This window comes from Onychostoma macrolepis, chromosome 09, assembly GCF_012432095.1.
Source record: "Onychostoma macrolepis isolate SWU-2019 chromosome 09, ASM1243209v1, whole genome shotgun sequence".
Taxonomy (NCBI): domain Eukaryota; kingdom Metazoa; phylum Chordata; class Actinopteri; order Cypriniformes; family Cyprinidae; genus Onychostoma; species Onychostoma macrolepis.
The window spans coordinates 30955856-30979191 of record NC_081163.1 but is presented as its reverse complement, the minus strand read 5'-3'; the positions used below and the strand labels follow the sequence as shown (position 1 = coordinate 30979191).

Below are 23336 nucleotides of genomic sequence, written 5' to 3'. Positions count from 1 at the left end.
ATATGAAAACATCCAGTGTGATGCATAATCTCAGAAAGAACAAACATACCAAAACAAAGCCTTGCTCTTTGCTTCTCACCTTGCTGACCCTTTGGCCCTGGAAGACCAGGCAAACCTGGTGGCCCGGAAGCAGGGCACTCTGTGCATGTTTCACCTCGATCACCTGAAAGAGCAGAAAAACTCAAATTTTGACAAACCAAAACTACAGTAAACAAATGGATGATTGAATGACCTCTTCACCTTTCTGTCCTATCTCTCCTTGCAACCCATGAGGTCCAGGAGGGCCTTGAGCTCCTTTTTCAATATTACAGTCTTCATCTATAATAGAAATAACAATGCCAGTGACACTTTGGAATGGACAATCAAAATAACCACACAAGAATCTTTATACGTTTTGTCTCCTCACTACTAGCCTTTCACCCAATGGATTAAGAGAATATGTATATCTCAAGTCTCTCTTTACAATGACATGGTCACTCTATTCTTTCCATGAGTTTGTGGAATGATACTACAGCATGACAAAACAAAAAATAGTTATTTTTGTTTAAGAGGTTATTACTGATCTGTCCTGGCGGTCCAGGGGGGCCAGGTTGTCCATCAGCTCCTCTTGGACCTTCAAGAGACAGTCCATCAGCTCCTTTATCTCCCCTCTGGCCAATCTCTCCAGGGAAGCCAGGAGGTCCAGGAGGACCAGGAATATACCGGCCTGCAGTAAACCATGATCATGAAAAAAAGGATAATTTTTTTAAACTATTACATTATGTCAACCTAATTCTAACAATTAATCAGAGTGTGCTTTTCTCACCTGGGGGACCAGGATCTCCACGCTCTCCTGGATAACCTGATGAATGAAGAAAACAGATGAACAAATAAAGACACTGCAGAATTCGATAGGACAACCGGATACTGACAAGACATTATTCAGACATCACCTGTCTCTCCTTCTGCTCCAGGGGGGCCAGGAGGACCAGGAGGGCCAGGGTGACCACCACCCTGTAAGATAAATATTATAATTAGCCACTACCAGTCCATAACATTGTTCTAAGTGAATCAGGTACGGACGTAGTGTGTGGCTTTATTAGTCTTCAGTAGAGTTTCAGTACAGCAGGCATTATCTGAGTTTTTATGGAATTGGATAACCACGTACATATCCTGGTGGTCCTCTTTCTCCTTTGTCCCCCTAACAGGAACACAAGTCATAATATAAATAAATTAAATTTAAATATATATATATATATGTCTAGAGGCACATCATGACCCTTCAAGATGTAATTTCTTACCTTAAAACCATCAAAGCCAGGAGTACCAGAGAAGCCTCGATCCCCCTATCACAGTCAAAGTGATTCAAAAACAATCTGATTAAAGTATTTGAAATAAGAGAGTATGACTAACTACAATCAAATTTAACAAAAACACATTGCTGCTGAGATCTAAAGTCACTGTCCAAGATCACCATACCTTTTCTCCATTCTGTCCATCTTTCCCTGGTTTCCCCTTTGAAAACATAAAGTGAAGTTCAGATTTCACATAATATATAAAATACTATCATATGATAAGATAGTATGTCAACAATTATTACTAATACAAAACAAGATGTACAGTGAGGCCTAAAAGACACTTTATGGCTTAAATGAATACAGTCATTTAAGACTGATTATTATCCTTGAAATAGTCACAAAGTAAATGAGTGACATTGATAATGTGGCTCTTTGTACAGAGGTTCAAGATGCTCTATGAAGATAATCATCAGGTTTTGTGCAAACTTGTGGAGTTCATGCAGCTTGAGTGCTGCTGTCTAAAGCAAAAGTGGGACAAAGCAAATACTACAGCAACCTCAAACTTTTACAGTTTTCTTCAGATTAACCTTTGACTCAACTTGTTGTGCTGATAATATAATTAATAAGGAAAAAAACTCTTATTAAAATAGAAAAGCACATTTTCACTAGCGGTGTATGAAATTTGGACCCCACTGAATGTAAGAGTTAAAGCTGACTGATTTATGCTAAATGTATTTAGTAAGTAAATATTTGTGTTGTTGTACAGGTCACTTACGATTGGCCCTGGTGGTCCGGGTTCACCTTTCATTCCAGGTTGATGTGGTGCACAAAAACCCTTGGAAATGAGGCAAAGGCAAAATTAATTGTTTTTGTTATCCCCTTTTTCACAATACATATCGTTTCAAAGCAGCTATGATTATACAAACTCTGAAAGTCGAAGATTTATGCAAAGATTCTGTTTTACAGGTCAGACACGCACACACACATACGTGTATCATTATTATTATTATTATTGTGTAATTACAATAACTTAATAAAAACTTGTATGATATTATAATATATTTTAATATATATAAAATGTATAATATAATTTCTAGTATTATTATAATTATAGAATTGATTCTGTACAATGTGGTTATATTTGTATTTGAGTCCACAGTTTTGTGCTGCCACTTACCCTTTCCCCTTTCTCTCCTTTAGAGCCTATATCACCCTAGAAAATATGGACACATGGAACACTGAACAATGTAACTTAGATAAAAGAAATGTAGCCCCCACGTATCTGGACACTTAAAACACACGTAAAAATACTGATGATAACATACCGGTGGTCCAGGAATATAACTTGTTGTGCCAAGGCCTTCATGTTCCTCTGATCTCCCTGGTGGACCGGGGGGACCGGTTAAACCTTTTTCTCCCTGAAAAAAAGAAACAGGACATGATTATGATCATTAGTGAGGCTAAACCTGTAAAGATGCCAATCAGCTTTGATGATGCAACAAGTGGGGGGCAACAAGTGGGGGGTGCAAATTGGGTACAGAGTTCGATGCTTATACTTATTGTTTATATCACTTTGTCAGCTTCCAGTCATGTTCATTAGCAGGAAGTACAGGCAGATCTAGTTTATTACTTTGTGTTTGCCTGGCTGAAGCATATGTTGCAATTGACACTATAGTTTCTAATGTCAGATGTTTTTTGAAGCTGTGGTTCCTCACCTTTTGTCCTTTCTCACCCTCAAATGTCAGCTTGTCACCCTATAACAAGGACAGTTAAGACAGACTCTAGTCATTTCACTAAATCCAGACCCAAATGTTATCAAACATTCAAAAGCTTTCAGATGAGTGGAACAGTTACCGGCTCTCCCTTTTGGCCAGGTTCACCAGACCTTCCCTTCAAAGAAAAATTGTATGGAGTGAGATTCAGGAACAAGTTCACTGGTATTGGTTAGTTGTGCTTTAGGCTACAATTTGTTTTAGATATTTTAACTTCAGACTCACATGAGGTCCCATTGGTCCAAGTGGGCCGATTGGCCCTTGTTGTCCAGGATTTCCTCTTAGCCCCTAAAAAATAAAATAGAATAAGATAAAGTTTGGAAACAATGGAACATGTTAATGTATACAAGAACAGACAAGACAGGAAGATATAAATAGTAGATGCATATGTTCAACATTAACACAAAGAGGTGCATTAAAATCCTTACTGGTGAACCAGGTTGTCCTGGCAAGCCCCTGTCTCCTTTCTGAGCGATGGGTGCTCCAATAAAACCACCTGGATCTCCCTATGAGAGGAAAATATGAGCACACAAAAATTTCACCACACCATTTCTAAAACACATGTCAATAACTAATGAACTATACTACTTGTAAGAGATGTTTATTCATTAGTGATATCTTCTACCATATCATCACCATTTTATAAAAGTAACTATGCACTCGAGGCTGTATGTTATATTGATTTCATCATGGTTACAGTTCTTTTAGACACTCTTCATGCTTCATGTTGTGCTTTCATTGTGCTGTTTTCCAATTTTCAACCAGCTTTATATTGTAGTATAAGTAAATGATTAATGTGTACTCTTTTTCCATGTTACCGCACCGATATTAAAAAAGCATGCAATTCTGCTTCATAGACGGCCATGTGTAATTAAAAGCCAATGGTGAATTGCCCCTTTAAGAACACCTCATACTTGTGGTAAAATCACTGTAACATATGGCCGTTCATGACTTATTACAAAACTAAGTTAGAATGTGCTTCCTACCTTTACTCCCTTCAAACCTGGAATACCCTGAGAAAGATTCAGAAAAATATTTGTTAAATTGGGAATCTTTTGTTGGACTGGATTAACAACATATAGTGACATATAACACATAAGGTAACGCATGATATAAAACTACTCGTACCGGTGGTCCCTGCACTCCTGGAACACCTGAAATTCCATCAAAACCACGCTCCCCCTGCAAAACACAAAATAAATCCTCAATATTCAATCCCACTCAGGATATTCAGAATAATTTAAGACTGTCGAAGTAGTAGCTCATCCCAATAGGCTCACTTTGCATTTTAAGGATTATAAAAATTAATAAAAGCAACAAACATGGTGTACCTTTGTTCCATTGCAGCCTGGGATTCCTTGAGGTCCTGGTGCACCTTCTAGACCTGGAAGACCCTGCAGAAAATCAAAACAATAGCAGAAACATACAGAGATGCAGAAAGTTTATCTTTTTCCTAAAATTTATTATGATCCATTGATGATCCATTTTCTTTGAAAAGAAGTTCAACTTACTGGAATACCTGGACGTCCTGGGAAACCAGCCACACCGTGTGGGCCCTACAAGAAGAAAAATCTCTATGATAATTAATGCTGTAAAAGTTAATCGTATATACAGTGTTATAGTGTTGTTGTTATTATGTAAAATTAATTCATTTTTTATTTAGCTTCCTTATAGAATATGACTATATTATAACATAAAATATTTATTTAGCGTGATATTTATGGACACTTACTCTGTTTCCTTTAAGTCCTGGAGCTCCTGGCTCCCCTGAATCTCCCTGGGGGAACACAGAAAAACATATTGAAAGAACACTGCAATTCATGTTTGCTTTTGCTAATTTGCATTTGCTAACTAAGGTCATTACTTAGTTAGTCACCTTGCTGTTATAACTATACATAAATATAGGGTTATAGCTATCACAGCAAAGTGTTTGTCACCATTTGTGAAATGGTTGGTACCCTCAGGCACGGGGCCCTGTTGTACCCCCCTCCCCAGGATGGCCCTGGCCGCTGCTGTTGGTTATTGCTGTAGTTGTAGATTATTGGTGCTGCTGCTACAAAGCAAGTACAGGAACTTGCTGCCAATACGGTGCTGAGAGTATTTCAGACATACTGCTGCTGAACAAGTAACATATATAATAACCCGTAGCAGATCTATACAAGTGGAGCTGGGGAAGGTGTAGGGTTTCAGTGGAACTCGGAAAGCACACTGTGAACTGCTCTAGTGAATGCTAACCAGCTATTTAAATGTAAAGCAGTAAGCTAATTGGTTGCATATGTAACATGAACCAACCAGCTTGAGCCAAGTAGTTTAACGCTTTGAATATCATCAGTTTGCATAAATGACCTATCAGCCTGCGTCATGTAGAGTTTCATGACAGGACTTGGCATTTATACAACTTGTCATATGTTAAATATATATTATATGCTAAACTTAACACTTAACTTTTGTTTACAAATGTGCAAAATAAGTATTGTTCATTGTTAGTTCATTTTAGCTTACTAAGTCACTCCTTTGGGTGATATTTTGTACTTAGCTGGAGTAATGTGTGCTTCTAAAAAAAATAGCCGGTTCTACACATACCGTGTGAGGTGAGGTCGTTTTCATTACGGCATTTTACATTACTGTAATAATATATAGGACACACACACTCTCAAAAAGGGACATTTTGGATAGATAATTGTCTTTTAAAATGACTTAAAAATCAGTATAGTACTTTACCTTTGGTCCCATTGGCCCTGGGGGACCCTCGGGTCCTGGTAATCCAGGAAATCCCACAAGGCCCATCAAACCAGGGAGCCCAACCTCACCCTAATAAGGATGAACAAAAGATGATGACTGAAAATAAATGAGTGTTATCCATCTTTTCTTCATAAAGCAGCATTTTTCACATAGTAAATTCCATATGCATCCCCCATACACATTCACTGATGACCTTATAGGACAGAGTATATGCTGTTAACATAACCGCACCACTAGATGGCGAAACAGATCCTTCTATGTAAGATTGTGCTCTGACATTAGGAAAAACATACAAACTGTAATATGGCACATGTGGGTGTTTACAGTGCATCCTAAATTTCAATATACAACAACTTTTCATAACCCACTTGATCCCTATTCTAATCTTCTTAGGTCCTTTCACTTCTTAAATCCTATTCTTATTCACCCTCTTCTTTTCTAAGGATTATATATCAATAAATCACTTTTATAAGTGAGTTAATGCAAGTGAAGGTGTCTGACAGAAACAATAATTATAAAGGAGCAATCAGAGGAAAACATACTCACCTTCGCCCCTTTAACACCACTGCAGTCACATCCACCACATGAAGACCCTGAGCATCCACCCTGCAAGCAGAAAATAACTGTCAAGTTCCACACTGAACCACTAGGAGGCAGTAAACACATAATATTGGCATCACCAACAGGTTCATCAGAGTAGATGTCTTTCAAAAACAAGAGCTTTGGACCACATTATGGGCGACGTACTGTAAGGGTGGCATCAGACCAATAAGTCAAATATGGTGGAATATACTAATGATAAGAAATTAACATGACAAATTAATAACAGCTTGCATATATGCACACAATTTTTAATGTATACTTTGAAAAATGTAAATAAGAAAGTTGAGCTTAAAGTCATGACTGCTGTTTCTTTGCTTACATTATCCCTGCATCCACTCAGTGTTGGGAAACAACTAACTAACAATTCCAACATTACTAACTTACCTACATTTTCAATAGCTGAAAAGTACCTCAATTGCTTTCAAAACAGTGTAGCTTTTCCAGAAACAATCTACTTTTTCCAATGATTATTGGTATGAGTGGCGCAACCAAGAGCCACTGTACACTGTAAACCTGTGCAAGCAACTTCTCTTCTGAAAGAGCAGACGTAAACACACAAACAACCTTATTAGTTTTCTTTCCAATGAAGCGCTGGCAAGTCCAATTCATTCTGGTGAATTGGTTTGTTCTAAGTGCTTCTCTCTTTTCATAATTAACATTGGAAAGTCTGATTCATTCTACTAAATCGGTTCGTCCTAAACAATTCTCTCTATGGGTAGCACTTGAAAGTCTGATTCTTTCTGGTAAATCAGTTCGTTTGGGGGGTTCCTGTAAATACATTTAGAAAAGATTTAAACATTCAGTTCAGTTGTTCTGTTATTTTATAGTTAGTTGTGTAGATATAAGTTAAAAGAATGTTAAATATGGTAAAATCACAGCTGATATTTCTTCTGCTTCGTTTGTTACATGGAAAAGGAAGGACAAGTCAAGTACAAGTATGCACTGTATAGTAAGTTCAGTGTACTCATATACGTGTATTCGTCACATTTTAGAAAATGTAGTAGATCATCCTTGTGTTCCATGCAGGACTATTGTCTCAGGCCCTGGGATGAGGCGAGACAGCTATGGTTTCCTAATCATTTGTTCCAAAATAGAGAGGTCCCATGAATTTTAGCAATTAGAACTGATGTATGCAGAAAATCTTCATACCCCACACAATATGCTGCATACATATATACATAGCATGTGTATGTTACCGTGAAGATAAAACAGGTAGTTGGCATGCATACAGATTGTTTGGTCTATCCTGAAAGATGACAGTTTCCATAGAGAGGGGCCTGTAAATTCAAACAGGGGCATCAGGCCAAGAATTTAACAGACCTGTTCTACTGTTAAGACTCAAATAAAGGCCTCTAAAGTCCAACTAGATATCACTGGATGGACAGCTGGTCTAAGCATGATACTGGACCCTGGGAACCCATTTCTTCCATCCACGCATCTCTCTATCACTGCAGCCGTTCTCTCGCTCACGTGTGCAGCAGGCAGCCAAATGTCTGCACATCTGGAGAAGCAGGCCTGGCGAGGACTAGCACCAGCTGCCGGGGTCGGCCTGAGACCGCACTGCCCCCACCCGTGAGCCCTCCTAAAGGCCTAACTGAATCAGCATGTGGGTGCTGAGGACCATGAGAATCACTGCTTTCGGTTTCAAATATCGCCTCTGGCGTGACCTGCTCTGGCCATTTCTACAAAAGCCCGCCATCCCTGGAGTGTCATTTCTGTATGTGAACAGGCCGAGCTCTGGCTATAACGTTAGATCTGACATCCCTAATGCAATCTCAGTGCCAATGAGAGACATTCTTCCAGCAATTCACAGACAAAAGTGTATCCTTTTCTGCAAGGGAACTGGATGTCTTGTAAGGAAAATACCCACACACACATTGTCACGCCTGTTTTTGAACCGTTTAACATAGTGCTGACCTACTTCTTAACAGTCCCTCAGTCCATTAAAACAAGTAGGCACTTTCCAGTAACACTTTGTCATTTCAGGACTTTTTAAAGAATTTTTGAGAGACACAAATACTATGTTTTCGTCGTCAACACTATTAAATAGGTTAGTATGAAAAGTAGGTCATTTTAGCATGTGCCATCTTGACTGTATCCAACAATTAAAATAGTATAGCAATGTCATTATAATGTGATAATTTGACTAAATTGTACTAAATTACCACCCAGCAGGCACAAAACAGGCACACAACGTCATAAGACGTTGATATTTGGTTAAATTTCGGTTGCGACATCGGGTGACCAAAATTTAATTATAAATGTCCAATACTGACGTCAGCTGATGTTGAGATTTTGTTGTTTTTAGGTTGTGCAACCAAAATCCAATATTAAGTCAACATCAATTTGACGATTTTCATTTTCAACCAAAATGTAACGTCAACCTGACGTCTGGTGCCTGCTGGGTAATTACTAAGTTAGTTTAGATATTTTACTTACTGTTATTGTATGATTTCCCTGTCATTATTATATTATATTATATTATATTATATTATATTATATTATATTATTATATTATATTATATTATATTATATTATATTTTTGACGAAATGAATAAATTTATTCAAGGTGCATTACACTGATCAAAAGTGACAATAAAGGTATTTATCATTTGTTACAAAAGATTTCCATTTCAAATAAATGTTGCAATTTCTAATAATTACAAATTCCTGGCAAATATATGCAGCAAATCGAAATATAAGAATGATTTCTGAAGGATCATGTGACACTGAAGACTGGAGTAATGATGCTGAAAATTCAGGTTTGCATCACAGGAATAAATTACATCGTAAAATACATTCAAACAGAAAACTATTACCGTATTTTAAATTATAATATTTTTTGACGATATTACTGTTTTTACTGTATTTTTGATTAAGTAAATGTATCCTTGGCAAGCATAAAATAACATAAATTTTGAACAGTAAGTCCAACTAGTTTCAAGAATGTAAACTTGAGTTTTGTATCCTGTTCGTGGAAAGTGGCTGTAATCCATTTATCCTGTTAGAAACAACCAGAAGATCTCTGAAGTCTGAAGGTCAAAGTCAGATCTGGTGAGGATCAGGCATTCCAGTTTCTCCAACGCATGACTGAGGTCAGATCCCAGTCCTTCCGACATACATGAGTAGTGTGATCTCTGTACATGTGTATATATTGCTTTATCGTTTGAATGTATGTTTTAGCACTCAGAGATCCTGTGATGTCTATCATCCGGTTTAGAAGGCAGTGTGCTAATCTGCAGCCTGGATCGGCACAGCAGGGGAACTGCTTTGAAATGGGAATTTTGTTTTTCCTTCCCGGGTCGGTCTTGCATCCCAACAAACCCAAACATGACATGAGCATAAAAATAGCAAAAGCAGACAAGAGTGCTGATAAAACTCTTAACAAGTAATGCTTTTTATGGATGTGAAAATATGTGAATGCTTAAAAGTCATTGCTTTCAAAGGCATTATCATGAGATTTTGTGTTTGGCCTGTGATAAACCGTCTCTCTTCTGCTTTTGTCTAGGGTGTCTCTGCACTGCTCTCAGAACAAAAAACCCGTGAAAGCGAGAAAAATCAATCAGGCATGAAAACACAAAGACACAACTTGTCCTCACCTTTACCTCTGTGCTGGTTTAAAGCTGGTACAAAAATTAGATATTTGACACCATCAGTGTGAAAGGAGGCTGTTTCATAAACCCTGGTGTAGTTTCTTTGGCTTTTAGAATTGATTTGCTAATATTTTGGATGGAATGACTTCGATAATTGGTTTCAGGCTTCGACAGATTGTATAATAAACATGTATAGACATTTATTTCTAAATGAGCTATGATTTTTAGTCTCTTTGAGAAAAATAAATAAACGTTGGACTGACTTGTTTTCCATGAATGCATGGAAACAAATGATTAATCAATTGAAACGAACCAATTTGAATTGCTTGTTTTGTAGTGTGTGCCAGTTTCCATTTCTAACATTTGTTTTTCTTCTCTTGCCTCCCTTGAGCTCGTTGTGTTCACATATATAAATGCAGTGTGAATGTTTGGGAGGCAATGGGGCAATACAGATAAAGCTAAATATAAATACCACTATGATAGCCAACAGCGCTGCTAAAAGAAATGATTTTCTTATTTAGCATTTTGTTTTGTTTTCCAGTGCAAATATCTAAAGATTCAAGATACAAGCCAAAAGACATGAGATATGAAGTCTTGTTTTCTGAAAAATTTATCAAAATGAAGTGAGCTTAAACTTGAAACAAGAAAAAATATCTACCGATTGGGTAAGAAAAATATACTTAATTCAAAGGGAAAACAAGCTTATTTTTCTGACCCATTGAAAGATTTGTTTTTTTTTTTTGTTCTTGTTCTAAGCTTAAGTTATTTAATTTTGATCGTTTTCCCCCCAGAAAATTGGATAATTTTTGTACATTTTTTCATCTGCCTTGTTACACTTGTGGTGTTCCCATTCAAAAATGCTACACGAAATTGCTTATAAATCTCTCTTTATGCTATATTATTACCATATAGGTATATTCAATCTTTTATCAGCATGTTTCCTTTAAATTAGCACACATTTTTATGCATTTATTTATTTATTTATTTATTTATTTTTCTTTTGGAACTCATCATTGATCTGAGCTTATGTACATCAATGTTCAGTGAATTTTGACAAAATTATCCACAAATAGTGTTTTGTTTTTTCACACAAAAACAGAGGAGCTTAAGCTCAGATAAATGATGACTACTACCAAAAAGAAATACAAACCCTGTGCTAATTGAATGAAAACATGCTAAAAAAGGTTGAATCCAAGTTTTGATGATAATATGGCATAATGAGAGAACACCAAATTAGGTAAAGAGTTTTCAGCACAGCACAAGGGTTGAGAAAAAATAAGAAATTTGTACTGGAAAGCAAGACAAAAATCCTGTTATGCTTTTAACCATTCCGCAAATCAGACAGAATAGGTGAAACTGATGAGTAAATGATGTTTCATATATTTTGAACTAAAAAATAAAAAAATAAAAATAAAAAACCAATGCGTACGTGCTCTTCAGAATCTGAAGTGTTTTAGGGAGGGAGCATTTAGAGGCCACTTTGAGGCGACACTCAGTATTTTAACTTAATGAGTGCAGATAGCAAGAGCAGGGGAGTGTAAAATAGTCAAAACGATTGTGAAATGAAGCCGCTAAATCCCTGAGGTACAAACAGTTTGGGTGGATTCTGTCGGTTTGGCTTCCCTCCATGTGTATTTCAGCACTGAGAAGACAGTACAGTCTTTCTTTTGCTTAAACAGTGTGGAAGACAGATGTAATGTATAATGTATGTAAGAACGAGTGAGAGAGAAACAACCTGTGTCATATGTCAGACTGGCCTTTCTCTTTGACAGGATACAGCAGCGGAAGGAAGGAAGACTGATACCAGCTGTCTACTAAAACTAACAGTTAAGAGTATAAAATAATCCATGTCATTTACATTATGTAACAGAGAGAACATTTCTTGATAATCACATCTGGCGACTTGACACATGAATCTCAGATTTAACCAGAAAGGTCAGCAAATGCTATTCACTAAGGCATTAATTGGGAGCACAGAGTTATATGATGTTAACCTTATATTATGATTTATCAATAGATATTTTGCCTGGGCAGAAGCGTCACATGAATATTGCCTTGGGAAACCTTAAAACACTTTTTTTTATTTTCTTCAAAATCACTGCATACTGCCTAAAAGCTACAGTTCACAACAGCATGATGCATTAAAGATATATCTAGGATTAGCTTGCTCTCCTAGAAACAGGGGCCGGGGCCCACTAGGGGGCCTTGGAAAACTTTCAGGGCTTTAATAAGTTATTTAATTATTTAAAGTTAGACATTTTAACACAATATTAATTACAATGCTTAAAAAGACACCAAAAACACTAAAATATAAAGATGTATAACATTAAACCAATATATATTTGAGATTATTTATTTTAACAGAAACACCAGTGCATATCAGCTTAGGAATATTGTCTTGCATAAAAAAAAATAAAAAAATGTCATTAATGTAAAATATCCATCAAAAAACTATATAAAAATATATCCATCAATAAACTTTAAAACTATGTATGATCTGAGGTTCAAGAATGAAATATAAAAAGTAATATAAGAAAACGTTTTTTTATGACAACTAATTTGTAAATTTACAATCAGATTTTCAAGATGAAGTTTGTAATTTTCTAATGTTAAAAGAAATGTTCACCCCAAAACGACATTTATTTCATTTCTATGATCCACATGTCATGATTAAACAACACTGACATTATTATCATTTTCATTACTCTAAAAGGAAAAGAATGTTCACTGAAATTAAATTTAAAAAATTAAAGGTTACTTTATAGTAAGTTTACTTAAAGTACGAAACTTAATAAATAAAAAAAAATTGTAAAAAATGAAGAAAAAAAAACACACACAACAAAATTACTTAAACTTTAACTAAAACTAAAGTGAAAACAGAAATTATGAAAAATAAAATCAAATTCAAAAATGAACAAAATTATAACAGTAATAACAGTAAAATAACAATGCATTTCCATCAAGCCTCAAGTGGTATTATTTAATATATTAAGCTAAAATTAAGCTAATTTGTAGGTTGATTTAAACATTGCTATGTTTGTTTGAGTGCATGTTTGAAAAAAAAAAAAAATTTTTTTTTTTTTTTTTGCAATTCCATTTGGTGCCACTAGAGGCATCATAATTGAAACCCTTGTATGGGAATGTTAAACTGAAATGCACAAGCAGACAGTGCCAAGGCATGAGAGAACATTAGTCTGACAGTCACAGGATTGTTTTCTGCAGTTTAAACATGTAAGGGCACTTTCTTGAAGATTGCCTGATTACTTTGGTGACTTATCGGGTTGGTCGTTTATCTAAAGAGAATCAGAGTTTTGTTGTTGTTTTTGTTTTCTGAAACAACTACTAAAACAAAAGCTTTCCTGTTGCCCTGCCAAATGTAACATTCAGTCCCTTTCGCTGCTCATATCTGTAAAGCTTATAGGTGCTTCCTTCCTTTACAGATAGAAATGCACTGAGAGAAACACAGCGATAAACCTGTTAACCCTTCATATGTTCAATAAACTGACATTTGCAGAAGGATTTAAGAATGTCCGGCCTTTATCTCTAACACTCCATAACAGGGCGGCAAAATCAGGCTTACAGCATGACATTCCTGTCAACAGACCTCCGATTACAGTCGCCATATGGAGGTTGTTAAGATAGTGTTACCACATTAAACATGGCGCTGCTAAAGATGTCATTAGCAAGTCAAAGCTAAGTGCAACATATTAGGTATAAGGTTGAAACTGAGGCTGTAAGACACTAAAACTGCCCATAAAAGTAACAGTCAGAGTTTAGAGTGTGAGAAACTAGGCCATGCTCCTAATATGGAGAAGCAGGACGGAGCTGACCATCAAGCATGTCTGTTATGAGAAGTGAATTAGGCTGGAATGATGTTTTATCACCTTAGAATTAAACAAGAAAAAAATCATGGGTGGTTTGTGTGTCAGTCCTTTTCAGTTCATATGTGTTTGTTCCAGTTCACATTTGAGTTTCATGTAAATTCATATTGGCACAAATTAGTTTAAAGGGTTACACTTTATTTTAAAGTGTCCTTATTACAGTGTAATTATACATTTAAGTTCTGAGTAATATTAATTAACTACATGTACTTACTATATAGTTTAGGGTTTGGCATACGTTTACTTGCATGTAATTATGCATAATTTATTGTTATTATAATAATAAGTGCATGTGACGTGTTACAAGGACACCTCAAAACAAAGTGTTACCTGTAATATTCAAGCTGTACATTCAACAATACATTACCGTTTAAAGTTTATGTTAAAGAACCCACAAAATGGCTTGATGAGTACAGTACTGTTTTGAAATATTTCAGAAAGGGTGGGTGGGACAAGTTAAATTTACAGGAATTTGGTAGATGCTTTCATCCAATGCAGCCAATACAAATGCATGCTTCGTGTGACTGGCCTGATGCTAAAGAGTAAATTTTATTCAATTTAATAGTTTTTGTGCTATGATTGGTTCCGCTGTTGAACATGATCACAGGCGCCATATGGAGGTCATAAAGATAAGATAAAATAATTAAATAATATCAATAATATGGCATAGGGTATGATAAGGAAGAACTTTATAAATGGCCAGAGGATGCTTCCTACCACTACTTCCACTTTGTTCAATATAGGACCGTAACATCCTATACTGCCCTACAAAGGCAAAAGGCCTTAAAGGTGGGGTATGTCATTTTTCAAAAACACTTTAGAAAACTGCCGCAGAGCATCCAGTCTAGACAGCATCACTGATTATAATGACTAATATAGTATTTTGTCATGCCACTCGCGTCCGGTGTAGACACGGTGTAACATTGGTTTTTTGCATTGTTTCACAGAACTAATCGTTGCCTGGGTTGTGTAGGCGGAGCTATCAAAATAGGGGCGAGACTCTTTTGGGTTAGGGGCGTGTTTGTTTTGGTGATTTCAAATATCAACATGGGCTTTCAGAAATCACTTACCCCACCTTTAACTCGCTAGTGTGAAACTGAGAAAAATGACTTTAAAGTTTTTTTACATGTTCAGCCAAATTAATTATAGGTAGGAAACTGGAAATTTGGCAATTAGATGTTTTAGAAATGAAAATTATCTACATTAAAAAATTGTGAGCTCAAACTTACCCCTATTTTAAAGTTAATGTACTCTGCCTTTGCATTGTCTGCATAAAGTGAGAAGTCACACCAAGGCAGAAGACAGTAACTTCCATATTATCAATATTTGGTTGCTGATCACCATTTACAAAATCGTTATAATAACACCTGTATAAAATCTAGTGATCGTGGGCTATCTCATATAGGCTATTGCATATAGTATTGTGACTGTATAATTTTTTTTTTTGACCATAACAAGAAGACTAAAAGTTAAACATGTGAGTGGATACCGTTTTGCAAATTTATTTGCTATGCTCAGTAACATAAGAGAATGCTAGACATAGCATAATTGCTTTGACTTGAATGAAATAGCCTAACCTAAAAGAACGACTTGTGGATTTATGTGAACGCCAGAAATGCGTGTGGATTAAAGATCTCCGACGACGTTCAGTGCCATGGATTGATTTTATTGGGTTACAAGAAAAGGTAGGATATGGATTTAATTGCGAACTGTTAGGCTACTGATTTTATGATTGATCATGCTACATGCTACGGCATTCAAGTACACACGCATCCAACTAGAAATGACAGCCTGGTGAATAATCTGCATTACAAAAAGAAAAAAAAAAATCGTATTCACGATTATGTATTGCTGCCAAGGCATCTAGTCTTTACAGTGCTTTGTTATATAGAGATGTTTGGTAGATCGTGATCTAATTCGTTTTTCTACACGTAATTAAAATGCGGCAGACTTTAATGGACAGTAAAAAAAGGCAGATCACCGTATAATTCCAAGCTGTAACCGTAACTTCATTTTGACGCACATTAAACAAAGTCAGAACGCCGTAACTCAATTTGAGCGTTCCAAACAAAGTGAAAGAGCCGTTACTGGTGTTCTACGGTGTTCTGCCTTGGTTTCTCCAGGGCTTTTTGAAGTTATGGTTGAGACGACCCATTATTTTCTCGGATAAACAACGAAATTGACTCGTATGTACATGATAAAGGATGTCTTGAATGTCCCAAAAATATCAATAACTCAAGTTACGTTTTTTTGCCTTTGCACGGCAGTATATTAACAGGAAACATGACTTTCCTGGCCAACCCTGATTCATTACAGTAGCATATTTGTCTCAGCACTTGACAAAAGACTCTAATTTGGATCTACTACCACAACCAAGAACACCGCCAGTGAGGAAAAGGTCTCTCCAGCAAGGATAATAGAAGGAAATCTGGTGATTCAGCTTTGAGATCATCCCATTTTTGGATGAAATCACTACTCCTTATTTGTGGCATTGTTATAATGCTGCTAACTAACATCTGTGCACATCTGCACTGTGATCCGCTCCCAGCCTTACAGCGGCGCAGTCAGAGAGGACATTTCTCACAGTCGCCAACATTAAACACTCACACAGCCATTCAATGTCCCATTGTTTTCACATGTACACATTGACACGCCACTGAAAGCGTCTGAGGCCATAGGCTAAGCATTCCTTCATCAGACGGTCCACACGCATTGTCCTACACATGCCTGGAATCTCCCTGAGGAGACTGGAAATGACCTCATCAGTCAACAATGACAGAATGCTCCATTGTGTGTTTGTGTACATGGTTTATACTGGACAGATGCATGAATCATACTACTGTATCATCTTCATAATTTAAACAAAATCACAATAAATTACCACAATAACGGAAAACAGTTGACAGCCACAATCACACTTAACAGACATGCAACACGATATACAGTATATTTGCTCAGATGATTGGCATGATGTGAAGTGGTCTGATGTAGTCACTGCAAATTTGATACTATATAATTAAAAGTGATATATAATTAAAAATGAATACTTTTTAGCTCACAATTCTGGAAAAGTCAGAATTGCAAGACATACAATTGTGAAATAAAAAGTCACAATTACCTTTTTTATTTTGTGGTGGAAACCAACATCCATAGTTAATGCATAACCATTATTTACAGTATATATTAAGGCTTTGTTAATCTTGGTTTATAAATAGAAATACATTTGTCTATTGTCATTTTAATTAAACTTTTGATTTTAAAAGTAGGGTAGGCGTAATCGTGCACCGTATATGTCGTAATGAAAACGGCAGGAATTCATGGCAACAACAAAAACACTGACTTTTTAACACACTCCAGATGTTCTGCAGTAGTGAGCATTTGGCTCACTCATGTTCTTCAGTGCTCAGTGGAATTAAAACACACTTTAATTGCTTGAGGCCAGGACTGACAAGAATCATAATTATATCAACTTTCTTCACTTCTTTCTGTTTTCACATGACTCTGGTCAGATCAAAGGGTTGAGATGTGACATTATGTTTTCTGTCAGGACTCTTTTTTAGGTCATCTTGAGTGAAGTCAACCATTAAACCACTGCAGGCAGTGGCGGTTTTAGGCATGGGTGAACCTGTTTTTTTTCTGTGGGCAACTGTTTAATTGTTGGGAATATAAAAAATAAAGTGTCTATTTAAGTGCAAATAGCTATGTTGCTGGCAGAGGCTATTTACATTAACTCCACCCACAAACGTATGATTGGAATAGTCAAATTTGCAAAAGACAGTTGTTAGTTGTCAGATTCAGTGGCACAGATGGTAAAGTTTGCATTACACTTTTTTTGACACGATCGACCAGGGTTCTAATCTGCCTTTTGGGGAACTTTTTTTCTCCCTTTTAAAATTTCAAATCACATCAGAAAAGCATTTATTTTTTAATAAAAATGAAGGAAATAATCAAAAAGTTGAACATAAAGTATCGGGTAGGGTTAGGGTAGGTGTAGAGAGGGCTTTTGTCCCAATAAGGTGGCATCCATTTAATAATTAGAAATAAAATTAAAAAATTACACTCAATAAGTTATTGCATACTATTTTATAATGTATTACAATGCAGAAGTGCAGATAATTACCACTATTTTTGCAATAAGTAATGTTTTTCTCTAATAATGTTTTTCGCCATGTTTTTATTTTATTTTAACATAGAATAAATAGAATCTAAAGCTATTTGCACTGTGTAAATAACATATCACTAAAGAATACTGCTATTTTCACTTTGTGGTTTACTCTTGACTTCTGGTCGTGAGTGACAGTGCTGGGGGATGGGAAATCTGTTGATTGTCGAGTGCCAAATAAACACAGAGTGTTTATTATGTATATAGAGTATATTTATTTAAGTTCTGATAACTTATAGTGTTTTGTGCAGAATTGTGTTTTTCATGTTGAAGGATTTGTGCAATTGAGAAATATAAGCTTGTCTTACACTTATATTGTTATAGTAAAACATGGCTGTTTGTGCAAAATTTTAGCAAAAACCTACAATTTTTTTTTTCTCAGATGGGGTGCTCAGAGGGGTCTCGCCCGGAGAGTAATTCAATGTAGAACCGCCACTGCCTGCACGTCACATGCAGCAGTGCGTGACTCCATATGAACTTATTTTAGTATTATTTATGCTATTATAGAATGTATTCATATTTTAAATAAGCTTTTATTTTTATATTTTCAGTTTGTTTTAATTGTACTTAAATTTGTATTTGCTTCTTTTGAATATTTCTATTTAGATAAAAAGAAATATATAATTTTTTTTTGTTTTAGCAGTTTTATTACTTGAACTTATTTCAGTTAACGGGCAACATTTCATTCACTTCTTCATTAGTTTCAGGCAACAGTCAAAGTTTTTCATGAAAAATTTAGATTTAATTTTATTTTAGCTTTATTTCAATTAATTAAGATAATGTTTAATAGTTTTAGTCTTAGTTTCTGTTTACAATATCAACATTGACTCATATTTTGTATGCAAATTGTAATGTAGCCATCAGAAGAGAGAAAATCAGCGAGACAGAGCTCTTAATTCTAAACGCCTAAAGGGAACAAGGCCACATCCATCAGCTTTGCCAAAAAGAGGACATAGAAATCTCAGTGGAGCATGTCATGACTCCATTAGGACACAATCCAGCGCTCTAAAAAGTGACAAGAGAGCAAAGGCTGTCAACAGCTGCAGCCATGTCCAAAAGGAACCGATAAAAGTGTGTCTCGAGGCATAGACCGTCTCTCATCACATTCTTGCATGTCTGAGTATTCATACCGGAGATAAATCATCTTGCTTATTAACATATAATCAGCAACACATTCCATCTCAGTCAAGCATATTCTGAGGAACATTCTGTGGAGATGCAGGGGAGGATTATTTTTAAAAATATGACTTTCAGCACCACAATATCCTGTTCCAGCCAAGCCAGATTTTCAGCTGTCACCTGACCTCTGAGGGGCAACGTCCAGCCTGGGATCTATTTATCCAACGTCTACAGGTTAACCTGTCAGTACATTGACCCTTAACCATGTCCTTTACAGCTCTGATGTTGACTTCCTTCAGCGGTGCGGATTTATGTGTTTGTAAGACTTCAGCTCTATACAAAATCTAGTGAGTATTTTAAGTGTCCAATTTTTATATTAATAAAATAAAATAAAAAAATACTCATTATATACCAAAATATTACCATAAAAATACTTCAATTCATTTAAAATGGCTATTTTAATCTAAATTTGTGTGTATGCTTATTAGAGAATCACATCTTTACTATGCCAGTAGGAAATAAAGTTCAACCGGCAGAGCATGGTGCTAGTAATGCCAAGGTCATGGGTTTGATTCCCGCATACCCACAAAAATCAATTAAAATGTGTACCTTAATGGCAATGTAAGTTAGGTAAAATACACGTAATATTTTGTTGCTTCTTGCTCATTTTGTGACACTGTCAGCTGAAACAGAAGAACATGAATTTGGCAACATGTTATTTATTCTGGTTGTTAAAAGCATCATGACAGTTCAGAAATGAAATCTCCAGTCAGTGGCACTAAAAGATTCATAATAATAATAATAATAATAAGTCTCTATTAACTGATAATCTGCCCTGTAATCGTAAATTGTGTGAAACGGGAATAAAAGTTGTTCTTGTTTTACAGCCTCTAGTGTTCATTTTTATGTTATTGGAGTTTTGTAAAAATGTAGGTAGATGCATGGTTTTCCAATATGCCTGTGTTGGATATCTTTGGTATCTTTGTGGAACTGTTCAGTGAACCACAACTCCCTCTTACTGCCTCTTCAGTCTCATTCTGCTGTGTGGCCAGCGATGTGTGTAGGAGGCCAGCCAGGCCAACAGAAAGGAAGGAACTCCCACACTATTGCTCCAGCCATGGAGGGGTTTCCCTGCCTTAAGAGGATGGATATTGTTATTTCCTTCTGTCCACAAGCTATCAAACAATGACTAATAGCAGTCTGTCGTAAATACAGCTACACACTCATGCACGCAAATGCAGACAATCAGATTCTGCTTGTTTGAAGTGTTGAGCTTTAACTGAATCCACATGATGCACAATAAGCCAGTTGAATTTGCCAGTGAGTTAGCATGCAGGGCTTCACTTTTGCACTCTGATTAAAACTCATGCATAGCCCACATTATTACATCGGCTATGCAAGATGCGAATAGATACGCCTTTAAGTCTGTTTGCATGCAAAATAGGGACTGATAAAAAGTAGATGGTCCAAAAAATACATAGATCCAAGTTCCATAATATGTTTACCATTTGTTTTTGATTTGGATTACAATTCGTGAAAAAAAAAAAAAAAAAGGTGTTTGTTTGAACTGGATTGCAAAACGAGGATTGCAAAAAAAAAAAAAACAGTTATTATTATGGTGCTTATTTTAGATGCCACTCTGACAGACCTCACCCACAGATCTGTAAAGGGTCAATTAAGGGACAAATGCAGATTTCACAAAAATGACAATCCTGTCATTTTACTCACCCTCATGTAATTCCAAACCTGTATGAATTTCAAAAATTAAGATATTAAAAGAAGATAACACAAAATGTCTGTGTTTTGTTTCCATACAATGGAAGTCAGTGGACTGCAATGCTGTTTAGTTTCCATTGTTCTTTAAAATATCTTTTATGTTTGACAGAAGAAAGAAAGTCACACACGAGGGCGATTAAATAATGATACTCTTTTTAAAAGTATTTTAAAGTATACTTTTCACAAGGGTGGAAGAACATCAAAGTGAACGTTGTTGTGACTGCCTGCTGGATGTTCTGAATTGATCAAATAATGCTTAAAAGTTTGTGAACTACTGATAGGATCATTATCAAAAATGAGATTCATCAGTAACCCACAAGAGCCATAATGTTGCATCTCCTGTCAAACATCTCATATTTTGCATGGGCATGAGCATGCAAGCTACTGCAGTGTTTATGAGAGAGTTTTAGTTAATGTAGGCTGAAATTTGGAGTCATGCCTACGATATTCTGTTGTCACAGCCCACTGAACAGTAATTGTTCCAAATAGTGGGAGAAAACTCCAAAACAGCTCAACATGTCCATGCTCCAAGTATGGATACTACTCAAAACCCCCTTCTATCAACAGATACTGTGTTTGTCATAAACGTCGATGAGATAAACTAGACATGACCTCATTTTATAATGAAACTACATGCATGATAATGATAATTCCTGCTAATGCAATAATCTAAGGCATATGGATGCTTGGAGGTGCTCCATATTTTGCTACGATTCAAAGAGAGGGTAGTAAACCTAATCTAATTTACTGTACTGAATATTTTCCTTGTTCGTGTGGGAAAGTGCAAGACTGAGAAAATTCACAGCGAGATCCCATTGGAAAAAGAGCACAGGTCAGACTCTAAAAACAGGAGTAAATGCCTGAAACGTGAGAAGAGAGAAAGGTAGTGGACAGGGAGCACAAAGCTAAGAAAAGACATGCATTCAGAGGCAGCCCTCTGTGTTTAATCTGGCTGTAATAAACCTTGTAGAGCTGCTCAAAATAGAATTGTGTCCCTAAACAGGGGTGAGAAGATTTTGCAGGGCATCTGGCTGTTTTCTTCACTGAATAAGAAGGCCATCTAAAGGACAGGGACAGAGAAGAATGAAGATTTTCTGGATTGGAGCAAAGCTGTCGATCTGTTAAACTGTGTTTAAACTCATAACGTAAGTTTATGCATTAAAAAATACAAATTCAATTCTATAGATTCTACATTCTATTCTCAAACAACATTAAAACATGCCAGAAATACAAACACACAAATACACGTCTGCAATAATAGATAAACTTTTCTCATATTTCATAGAGATAATCTAGCATGAGCAAGATTAATTAACAGTTTAATGAATAATGATAAAACAATGGAGAAAACAAACTCACAGTGTTCCTGTGACTCAGTGGTAGAACATTATGTTAGCAGCGCAAAAGGTTGTGGGTTCAATTCCCAGGGAACAGACATACTGATAAAACAAAATGTATAGCCTGAATGCACTGTAAATCGCTTTAGATAAAAGCGTCTGCTAAAATGCATAAATGTAAAAAAATAAATAAAATGCATAAATGTAAACTCATCTACATCTTGGATGACCTGGATGAGTACATGTAACCGTAAACCAACCATAATCCTTACCCTACCCATATAGTAGGTATTAATTAACATATAATTACACTGTAACAAGGACACCTTAAAATAAAGTGTAACCATAAACTTTACTTGCAGATGATATAATATTAACTAAATAAAAGGCCACTTAATTGTACACTTTCATGGTGATCATGTTTCTTAATACACTGAAGTAGCCTGCACCTTTAAAAAAATCAGCAGCTGTGATCAATTTCAATCAGCTTCAATCATAAAATGTTCTGATAAGTTTCATAAATCACACAGAACCGGAGGAATAAGTCATAATATCAAACTGAATAAACATGTTAAGTTGTTAAGTGTGACAGTTTATGCCAAGAGAGCTGTATGGAAGATGTTTGTGAAGCCTAACGTGAGTCTGTGGGCCATGAGAGGCATTTGTCGTTTCCTTTCAGTCCTCAAGAGAACAAATGCAGATGAAAGGTGAGGAAATACTTTCTTCTGGTTTTATGGTCACAAAGGCAATGCAAAGAGTCAAGACAGTGTAAGATTGCCATGCCTACATTCACAAACATGACAAATGCACATGCCGCATTCTTCATGTATTACAGTAACTCACTTTCTGGAGAGAAACATCTTGATCTGGTTAACTCAGGAATCACCTTGAGGAAAAAATATTCTATTCTTTCTCTTTTTCCACAGGTAGGGCACAACAGTGAACTGAAGTTAAGAATATCATGACTTCCTTAGTCAAATGCCATGACTTTCCCTCAGATCATGCGTAAGCTAACAATAACCCTACATTGTTTTAGAGGCAGGAACTTGCCTCTCTACTCTTGATGTCCTGAAC

The 23336-nt window shown here is 36.0% G+C and overlaps 1 protein-coding gene across 1 annotated transcript in view; it reads right to left on the bottom strand.

Moving 5' to 3' along the window:
* The window catches only part of col4a1 (collagen, type IV, alpha 1), a 71470-nt gene that overhangs the window by 36442 nt on the left and 11692 nt on the right, over positions 1-23336 (bottom strand). The window contains exons 2-23 of the mRNA XM_058786432.1: positions 6338-6397; positions 5771-5860; positions 4782-4826; positions 4561-4605; positions 4381-4443; positions 4178-4231; positions 4036-4062; positions 3478-3555; positions 3275-3337; positions 3132-3167; positions 2993-3031; positions 2603-2695; positions 2455-2490; positions 2053-2112; positions 1459-1494; positions 1281-1325; positions 1148-1180; positions 933-993; positions 806-841; positions 560-706; positions 241-318; positions 80-163 (exon numbers count right to left, since the gene is read on the bottom strand). Coding sequence (XP_058642415.1) covers positions 80-163; positions 241-318; positions 560-706; positions 806-841; positions 933-993; positions 1148-1180; positions 1281-1325; positions 1459-1494; positions 2053-2112; positions 2455-2490; positions 2603-2695; positions 2993-3031; positions 3132-3167; positions 3275-3337; positions 3478-3555; positions 4036-4062; positions 4178-4231; positions 4381-4443; positions 4561-4605; positions 4782-4826; positions 5771-5860; positions 6338-6397 — 1309 coding nt within the window. The remainder of the gene's footprint in view (positions 1-79; positions 164-240; positions 319-559; positions 707-805; positions 842-932; positions 994-1147; positions 1181-1280; positions 1326-1458; positions 1495-2052; positions 2113-2454; positions 2491-2602; positions 2696-2992; positions 3032-3131; positions 3168-3274; positions 3338-3477; positions 3556-4035; positions 4063-4177; positions 4232-4380; positions 4444-4560; positions 4606-4781; positions 4827-5770; positions 5861-6337; positions 6398-23336) is intronic.